This window comes from Macrobrachium nipponense, chromosome 22 (assembly GCF_015104395.2).
Source record: "Macrobrachium nipponense isolate FS-2020 chromosome 22, ASM1510439v2, whole genome shotgun sequence".
Lineage (NCBI taxonomy): Eukaryota > Metazoa > Arthropoda > Malacostraca > Decapoda > Palaemonidae > Macrobrachium > Macrobrachium nipponense.
This window is the reverse complement of record NC_087213.1, coordinates 51,173,317-51,183,214: the sequence shown is the minus strand read 5'-3', so window position 1 is coordinate 51,183,214 and position 9,898 is coordinate 51,173,317. Positions and strand designations below refer to the sequence as shown.

General features: G+C 37.6%; 1 protein-coding gene across 1 annotated transcript; it reads right to left on the bottom strand.

Annotated features, from left to right (window-relative positions):
• Positions 1-366: 366 nt before the first annotated feature.
• On the bottom strand, positions 367-8,820 carry LOC135198396 (uncharacterized). Its single transcript, XM_064225935.1, has 4 exons — positions 8,572-8,820; positions 7,804-7,905; positions 1,913-2,389; positions 367-974 (listed from the first exon to the last, which is right to left on the bottom strand). The coding sequence occupies exons 1-4, from the start codon at positions 8,635-8,637 to the stop codon at positions 450-452; spliced, it is 1,170 nt and encodes a 389-aa protein (XP_064082005.1). The 5' UTR covers positions 8,638-8,820; the 3' UTR covers positions 367-449.
• Positions 8,821-9,898: the final 1,078 nt, after the last annotated feature.

Genomic DNA, 9,898 nt, shown 5'->3' with positions numbered 1-9,898 from the left:
CACACAACAGACCTGATAGCAAGCACATGTTTAATGGCAAACAGCAACTTTTAGTTGCAAGCAACAGATGTTTACTTGACAGCAGGTAGCTTAGTTTTTTGAAATTTAACTTGACCTAAGGTGACCTCAGAGTAGGGAACGGGTATGAGATAGAATTAGATCGATTTGGCCTTATGCCAACATTGTCTCTTGCTCCTTGCCTGACAGTAGGATTTAGTGAGAAAAGTGGCCGGTTATTGACGTTTCTTGTAACCAACCAGATTGTATATTCCTTTGTTGATATATAATTCCTCTCTCGTTTCATTTCCCTTTCTTAGGTATTCTGAAACTTTAGACTGTAGTAATCATCCAAGGTCAAACAACAACTTTGTATATGTATATTTATTTTTATTAAAAAGCGTCTTCATCACTGGTTATTTCGCCGGGGGGAAAAAATGATCTTCCAGACCTCAGGTACTGGAATACCCCAAGGTGGGCCAGTGTCGCTTGTCCCTGTGAATCTCCTTCAGGAAGTGATACCCATTCGCGTCGTACTTCGGCTTCTGGAAGCAAAGACCCCTGCGCACCCACAGGTTCTTGGGCACGTTCAGCCGCTGGAAGACCCTGCTCTCTCTCCTGACGAAGACGTAGTCGGGGATGGGGTTGCAAAACATGTCGAGGAGGTAGTACCCGCGCGCCTCCATGAAGGCCACAAACTCAGGGTCCTCAAAGTCCCAGGGCTTCCCGTGGACGGAATCAGCGCGGGAGAACATGGAATTGTTTTTGGGTTTCCCGATGTGCTCGATGGCCCACACGTCCACGGTGACCCTGTGGAACGGGAAGGCCTTCAAGATGTCCATTTCCACGCCTTCCACGTCCAGGCTGAAGAAGTCCACGTGGGAGATGTTGAGGGCCATCAGGAAGGTGAGAGTCGGGAAGCACTGCACTTTCTGGAACGTCTTGTAGCCTGGACCGCTCTCCTGGAAGACTGGATCCTGGAATGCATAGTAGAAAGAGGTAGAGACGTCATTAAATAAGTCGGGAACCACTGCACCTTCTTGAACGACTGGTGGCCTGGACCGCTCTCCTGGAAGGCTGGATCCTGGAATGCATAGTAGAAAGAGGTAGAGACGTCATTGAATAAGTCGGGAACCACTGCACCTTCTTGAACGACTTGTAGCCTGGACCGCTCTCCTGGAAGACAGGATCCTGGAATGCATAGCAGAAAGAGGTAGGGACTGCTAAATAAGCAGGCATGGCTGTTAATCTCAAGAAACACAGGTCATAACGACTGATAAAAACGGCAAAATTGCTTCTGGTTTTAACTTTGGAAAAAGTGAGTCATTTCCACCACTTCGGGACCTGAAGTTTAGTCATTTCTCTCGTACATTTGAAATTTTTCTTAACTTTGTTTTGAGAATTGTACAGACAATCAAAACTTTCAGAAAATGAGCAGCTTTTGTAAGATTGTCTTACACTATTGACATTTCAGAATGGATAGAAATTATTCAGTTTGTAATAAATTCTCTGCCTTTATCCAAATACTTTCCTGACCCATGACATACGTAAATACTATGCACGTCATTCAGAAGGTTAACCATATTCGTATGGAACAAGCCCGCCAAAAGGGGCCATTGACTTGAAATTCGAGAAGCTCCCAAATCATATTATGGTGTTCATTCGGAAGAGGTAACAGAGGGTAAGAATGGGAAACACAGAAGGAGATCAATTATTAGAAAAACAGATGAAGTGACAAATAAATACAACCTTCCCAAGAGTATTATAGTGTTCGTTAGAAAGAAGTAACAGAGAGTAACGGGAAACACAAGAAGAGGAGCTCAGTTATTAGAAATACAGATAAATAAATAAACAAACAGTAAACAAACAAACGGCACTAGACATCAGTCTCTCAGGACGCGACGAAGACCCTTACCTTCTCGATGCGGGCTGCGCCCCTATCCCTCCAAACGGAGGTCTTCCCTTGCCTGATGAAGGAGCTGAGGACGACCTCCTTCGGGTAGTCCTCGGTCGAGACGCAGGCGGGCGAAGACCACGCCTTCCTGTGCTTCCTCCTGAGGATGTCGAAGCTCTGTCGATCGGCCTCGATCAGCAGACCGGACCAGTTCCTGTGGACTTCGAGCTGGAGCGTGTTCGACAGGTACTCCCCGTCCAGGGCGCCCGCTTCGACGAAGAACCCAGGCGGGCCTTCGGAGTAGAGGTCTTCCAGGATGCTGTTGATGAACGCCCACGACGGGAAGACGCTCTTGTAGTTCGTGTAGGCGACGTCCTCTGGCTCTCCCTCCTTCAGGTTGTAAGGCTCGGGACTCGGCGGGTACAGGTACTTCGTCCTCAGGAGTTTGATCAGTTCCAGGTCATCAGCTGGTATGGGGCCCCTCGCCAGGATCTCTAACTGGAATGATAGGAAGTTCCGTGCATGTTGTGTTATATATACTATTATAATATATATATTATATATATAGATATATATATATATATATATATATATGAGCCACCAAAGCGTCCATTATTATCGTACTGATACGTAACGTCATCTAGCTCTCAAGCCTTAGAAATAAAACTTTGTATAAACAAATAATAACAAGGAGGCAACTGTCTTCCTAAACTCTCTCTCTCTCTCTCTCTCTCTCTCTCTCTCTCTCTCTCTCTCACGGGAATCAACAGTCTTAGCCAAGAGCTGCATCTTTTTATTGACCTTCAAAGACTGTGACGGAAATGTAGTATCTTATCGCGCATGCGCGGAATAAAAAAAACTTCTGTCAGTTTAATTACTTCTTCGGAATTTTCCTCTTGCTTATGTGTTTATTTGGCATACAACACTTCTTCCTTCAAGGGGCAGAAATATACGAGAGAGAGAGAGAGAGAGAGAGAGAGAGAGAGAGAGAGAGAGAGAGAGAGATTTGCAGGCACTTATACAGAAAATTACTGAGAGAGAGGATGACGCATTTGCAGGAATATATATACAGAGAGAGAGAGAGAGAGAGAGAGAGAGAGAGAGAAAGATAGGACCTTACCTTACAGACCTTACATCTTGTTCGGGTTGCCCCAGGTCCTCAGTGTGATGCACCTCTAATGTCTACCAGAGAGTTGCTAGTACATCTTCCGGTATATTTTGCATTCTTCCAATCTTGGATGGTCTGGGATGCAGTTAGATATTTGTCGAGCTTATTCTTAAACACATCTACGCTCACTCCTGATATATTCCTCAGATGAGCTGGCAACGCATTGAATAGACGCTGCATTATCGATGCTGGTGCGTAGTGGATTAATGTCCTGTGTGCTTTCCTTATTTTTCCTGTATAGTTTTGGGCACTATTATCTACCTCTGCTTGCTCTTTCTGATATTTTTAGTTCCATGATATTTTTCTCGCTATTCCTTCTATCTGTTTCCATGCCTGAATTATCATGTAGCGTTCTCTTCTCCTTTCAGACTATATAATTTAAGAATTGTAGTCTTTCCCAGTAGTCTAGGTCCTTAACTTCTTCTATTCTAGCTGTAAAGGACCTTTGTACACTCTCTATTTGTGCAATATCCTTTTGATAGTGTGGGTACATATCATATTGCAATATTCAAGTGGGACTACGAACATATGTTTTATAAAGCATAATCATGTGTTCAGCTTTTCTTGTTTTGTAAGTGCCGTAACAACATTCCCATTTTTGCTTTACATTTTGCCAACAGAGTTGCTATTTGATCATTGCATAACTGTTTTCCTATTCATCATCACACCAGGTCTTTAAACTGCTTCCTTATTTGTGATGGTCTCATTATTAGGTCCCTTATTATGCATATAGCTTTCTTTCTCTGTCTCCATAATTTATTGATTCAAATTTATCAGAGTTAAATACCATCCTATTTTACCTCTGCCCAATCATATACTTTGTTAAGGTCTCTTTGTAGAGCGTTCCTATCTTCATCACAAGTAATTTCTCTACTTATTCTTGTGTCATCTGCGAAACTACTCACTACCGAATCCTTAACATTATTGTCTAGTCTTCATCATAATAACAAACAGTATTGCAGCTAACACCGTACCTTGCGGCACACCGGATACCTTGGCTTCATCCGATATTCTCGTCGTTTGCAATAAAACTATCTGTTTTCTGTTGTGTTAAAAATTCTTTTAACCATCTTCCTACTTTATCCACGTATTGTGTTTTTCTAATTTTCTTCCTTTTCGCTAATATATTATGGTCTACTTTATCAAAAGCTTTTGCAAAGTCTAAATAAACCACATCTGTTTCATTTCCGCTTTTCATATTTTTGAATATGTTTTCACGGTGGACTAACAGTTGGGTTTTGTGTACTTTTTTTTCCGGGTACGAAACCATGTTGTCCTTTATTAAACAAATTATTTTTTATTAAATGTTTCATAATATTTTTCTTCATTACCCTTTCATACACTTTCATAATGTGATGTTAGAACTCACAGGCCTATAATTACTTGTCTTGATCCACTTTTGAAAGTAGGGTAATATATGCTAATTTGTGCTCATCATATATCTTGCCTGTATCTACACTTTGTCTTAATAATATTGCAAGTGGCTTTGCGATAGAATGAACTACTTTCTTTAACAAAAAATAGCAGGAATTCCATCAGGCCCTGCAGCAGCTCCATTTTTAATTTCATTAATAGCCTGCACAAATATCAGCTTCATTAATATCTATGTCAGCTAAATATTCACTATTTTCTTATCCCTTACTTCTATTCATTATCTTCATTATCTATTCTAGGGGTGAATTCTCTCTTATATCGTTCTGCCAGTATGTTTGCAAATTTCCTTTTTTCATTCGTTAATCTCCCTTCAATTCTCAGGGGTGCCTATTTCTATTCTTCTTTTATTCATCTTCTTCGCATATGAGTATAATAGTTTGGGGGTTTTGCTTGATATTTAATAGGGTTTTTTCTTGCAAGTCCCCCGTTTTTTCATTTTCTTTTGATTTTTGTATATCTTTTGTTTCTGCATTTTCTATCTTACTTTTTAGTTCTATAACTTTCCATGCATTTTTTTTCTTTTGCAAGACCTTTTTTCCACTTTCTGATTTTCTGGAACAAGATCCTTCTGTCTCTGGTATGCATGAATGATGTTTACTTTTCTTCTTCGGTATATATTTTTCCACTATTATCTCCAATATTTTATATAATATCTCCGTATTTACCCTTATGTCATCACTTACGAAAATGTTATCCCAATCTTTGTTTAATTCTTCATTAATTTCTGACCAATTTTATATTTTTACTGTAGAAGTTGTATTTTCCATATCCTTCCCACTTTTCATTTCTTGCTTATCTCTATTTTTCACTTGCTTTGGAATGAACTGTTAATTCTATGACATTATGGTCTGAAATAACTCGCATTATAAACTATTATTTCTTTAACATAATTCATCTCGTTCACAATACTAGGTCTAAAGTATTTTCCTTTCTTTGTTGGCAGGTGATTTATTTGTTGAATGGTTTGTATTCTCTAGTAGCATATCTAATAGCTTTTCAAATTGCCTCTTATCTTCTGCACTACTATTTCCTCTCTTTTTTATATGTATAAGTACAACCACAATCTCCTAGTTCGTTCTTTCCATTCTACGAAAGGAAAGTTGAAGTCACCAGATAGGAGAATAGTCCAGTCCTTGTGATTTCTACATATAATCATCCAATTTTCAATTATTAAGTCAAACTCTTTAGTATTAGGAGGTCTATATATTACTATGTTCTCAATTTTTCAGATTCAAATTCTACCGCTATTAGTTCACATTCTGAGGTTACTATATTTCTCATATATTTTTCCTTGTTTTTTGTCTTTCCCATATATTGCGGTTCCCCCTTGATTCCTATTTTTTCTATCTGATCTATAGTTTGGAACCCTTTTATTTGATCATCATTCCCAGTCCTCTTGGGAATACCAGGTTTCACTTATATTCATTATATCTATTTTCTTTTCATTTTGGGTTAGTTCTTCTAAGTACTCTATTTTTCTTTTTGAGTTACTCGTAACTAAACCCTGCGCATTCATCACTATGATGGTTTGCGTGTTTTTCTCCTTCATTTAATACTGGTAGTAATAAGGATTTTCCCATGTCTCTTTCCTGTTTCTGGTATGTGTTCTTTTTTTCACTTTCCAGAAATTCTGACATTAAAAAATCCAACTTTTCCATAATATTTTGATCTTCCTTCATCATAATTATTCATTTTGTGTCTGAATCTGCAATTTTCTCCGTTTCTGCAATATCCTCTTGCATAATAAATACAGTTATTATCTCTTGAGTAGAATTTCGGAGCTGAGCTTTGAAATTTTTTGCTGACACCTCTGCTATCTCATTGGTGGTTTGCTTTTCTCTTTTACCTGATATTCTTGATTTCTCTCTTATTTGTTTCTTTCTTATTTTGGATTTTATTACTTGGTTGGTTATTTATTTGATTATGATTCATGGCTACAGGGTGCATATATTTGCATTTTTTGTCGAACTTACATCCTTTTCCTTCTTTTAGGTTTTTACATCTTTTGGATGCAGATCTCTGCAATCATCCCATATCCATCTAAGTATGCACATTACATATATTTCATAGTTTGACATATCTTAGGATGTTTGTAGTAACATCTTTCTCCAAATCTGCAATTCCCTCTTTTCAAAAGGTTGCAGATTTTGTCTTTCTTGTCTATTTTTCCTCTTTCCCGTCATTGTATAGATCTGGGTAGAGCCTCTTCGGGATTTGCTTTTCTGTTGTCATATCGTAATTTATTTCTTCGTAGGTATGCTGCTTTATTGCCTCATATGTAGTATCAATGAGTATCTCTGCATCCATACTTTTATCTTGTTCTTTGTTTTCCTTATTTTTTCTGTCATTTCATTTTTGTTTACTTCTCTTCCGTCCTCTTCTTCTTCTTCTTCCTTCTTCCTCTTCCTCTTCTTCTTCATCCTCAACTATTTGTACATTCAATCTTGATTTAATAACATTGTCTATCCATGATAGACATGTTGAACAAAAAATTCTTGTATCTTTTCTCAAATCTTGTATTACCTCAGCACACTGTGGATGGTCGGAATGTTTGCATGCAGCACATTTTCTGATTAGGTTTTGTGATTGACTATGCTATACCAAACCTTACACAGTTTGCATGCTTTTGGCATTCTTTTTCCTAATGCATCAATTAGGATATTCACAAGATTCACCTTATTCATTTTCTTTGTCGGAATATGTTGGTTTATGTATATTTTCTTTATGAGTCTCTTGACCACTTGGATTTTATTTGGAACTTCTTCATTATTTTCAAGATGTTTTCATTAGATTTGTTCAGTTTGAAGGATTATATCCTTCTAATATATCTATGATGCTTTTGTATCTTTTTGGTAGGACTGTTGCTGTATTTCATAGATGAGAAATGCCAGTTCCCTTCCTGCTACCTCATCGTATTACGAATCTGCTAAACACGCCAAATTACGCCACCTCTTCCCGCAGTTGGAACTTATACTGCCATCTTGTTCTGATTTATAGTATTACACTTGATAAACTAACTTAGAAGACGCTTTATCCTACTATTTTCACACTAATCTTATCACCGATAGTTCACGAACACTTCTAGATATTTCTCAAATTCTAGTCGTATGTTAAACTTGTGATATCTGTTGATTATTGTGACTTCACGCGGGTACGTCTCACCAAGCAAGATGGCTACTACGAGAGAGTAGAGAGAGAGAGAGAGTTATACTTACAAACATACATACAGAGAGAGAGAGAGAGATAGAGAGAGAGAGAGAAGGAACCCAAGCAAGCAGTAGTAGACTTATGAATATAACCGTACCCTTACCTCCTCAATAGACTTCTGGTTATTCTCGGCTAGGTCCAGGGCGGATACCCGCGGCGATGCCACATCACCCGCTCGATCGTTCAGCGCCCTGAGAACTCCACTCTGCCTCCAGCGACGGTGGAACAGAAGGAGGTTCAGGTTATGTGTAAAGAATGTGGCAGAAAGCCGTTCCAAGGACGAAATCCCCCCCTATTACTACTACTATAGTGGTATTACGATACCTCGCTCGTATTTCCTTAATAGTAATATGAACCTGACTGGGAGGGTTTGTTCTATATGATTACGGTTCAAAAGCTTGTTCTATATGACTAGGATTCATCTTCTGAATAATAATAATAATAATAATAATAATAATAATAATAATAATAATAATAATAATGCTAGTAACAATAATATAGTTAGGAAGCAGACCCTCTCTCAAGCCTCCTTTATTAAAATTAATGGCTACTTCAGCAGCGTTAAAATTGTAGAGATTCTTCTCTATTTTTCGGAAAATAGGGAAGAATCTCTCCAAGTGTAACGCTGCTGAAGTAGCCATTACTTTTAATAAAATAATAATAATAATAATAATAATAATAATAATAATGATAATAATAATAATAATCTCGTTCAGGAAATCTAAACAGTGTTGCTTAATTGCCTATTTTATTAGTGAAATCAGACATTTTGCTCCCCTCATCAACTAATATCAGATATGGTGAAAGCCACTTGTTTGTCTATTTAAAAAAAAAAAAAACATTTAAAACGACAACATTGACAAATACTCACACCGAAGAAGAAGCCTAGAAGTATCAGGAACCAAGATTTGGTGTTGATTCTCCTGTGGCACCTCATTATTAGTGATACAATGTTGACTGAACTTGATCGGTACCGTTTATAGGCCTAGGTTCTGAGTTACAAGGAGTTACAAGGATTAGGATGTCTCAAAGACATGTTAGTCCATCTTAAGAGGAGACATCGTGTGCTCACTTATATCTGTAGGAGCAGGTTTTACTGTTCATTCAATGTGTCCTAATGATTTTGTCGACTCGCAGTTCGAGAGAGAGAGAGAGAGAGAGAGAGAGAGAGAGAGAGAGAGAGAGAGAGAGAGATGGGGGGGGGGGAAATAAAATAAAAATATAATCACAAAGGAGATTATGATAGAAAGTGTAATTATAATTACATTAATAGTTACTTTGACTATATTACGTACAGTAAGCCTAGGTTTTTTGAGGAGAGAGAGAGAGAGGTTGTTCAAGTCAGAGAGAGAGAGAGAGAGAGAGAGAGAGAGAGAGAGGGAAAAGAAAAAATAGATGCAAAATATATTCACAAAGGAGATTATGATAGAAAGTGTAATTATTATTACATTAATAGTTCCTCGACAATAATACGTGCAGTAGGCCTAGGTCTTTGAGGAGAGAGAGAGAGAGAGAGAGAGAGAGAAAGGAAAAATGAATGCAAAATTTATTAACAAATGTAAATTCTGAAAGAAAATGTAACTGTTATTACGTATTCACTATTACACCGACGATAGTCGATTAAATGTATCACGATGTTTGAAATGAAATCGTATACTGCGTCAAATGGAATTTCATCGTTAAAAAAGACTTATGCAAATATAATATAATAACATCAACTAGTAGTCTTAAGAGACTTATGCAAATATAACGTCACCTATTAGTCTTTAAGCGACGCCAGTTACCCACACGAGTAAATCAATCTATCCAGCGAGCATAGACGCGTAAACGTACACGATTTTATATTTGAAATTTGCGCGTGCATATGTGTGTTTTTTTTCCAACGAAATATCACTAGACGTCTTACGAATTCGTCCAAGCCCCACCGAAGCTAACGAATGACTGGCGTACGAATGAGGAAAATGTGGAACGAAATTAGATGTTTGCAATCGAGGAAAATGTATAGGAATATAATACGGTTGTCCTTATATATATATATATATATATATATATATATATATATATATATATATATATATATATAGATAGATAGATAGACAGATAAAATTCCATCTAATAAAAGGATCCCATATAAACGCCAAAATATTGAAAGTGAGTAAGTACTACATTTCAGAGACTGCTGTCTCTCTCTTCCTTAC

Coding starts and splice junctions, on each gene's coding strand:
- LOC135198396 (XM_064225935.1), bottom strand. CDS start 8,637: ATGAGGTGCCACAGGAGAATCAACACCAAATCTTGGTTCCTGATACTT. Junction 7,906..8,571: donor TTCTAGGCTTCTTCTTCGGT/GTGAGTATTTGT, acceptor CGCTGGAGGCAG/AGTGGAGTTCTCAGGGCGCT. Junction 2,390..7,803: donor ACCAGAAGTCTATTGAGGAG/GTAAGGGTACGG, acceptor CTATCATTCCAG/TTAGAGATCCTGGCGAGGGG.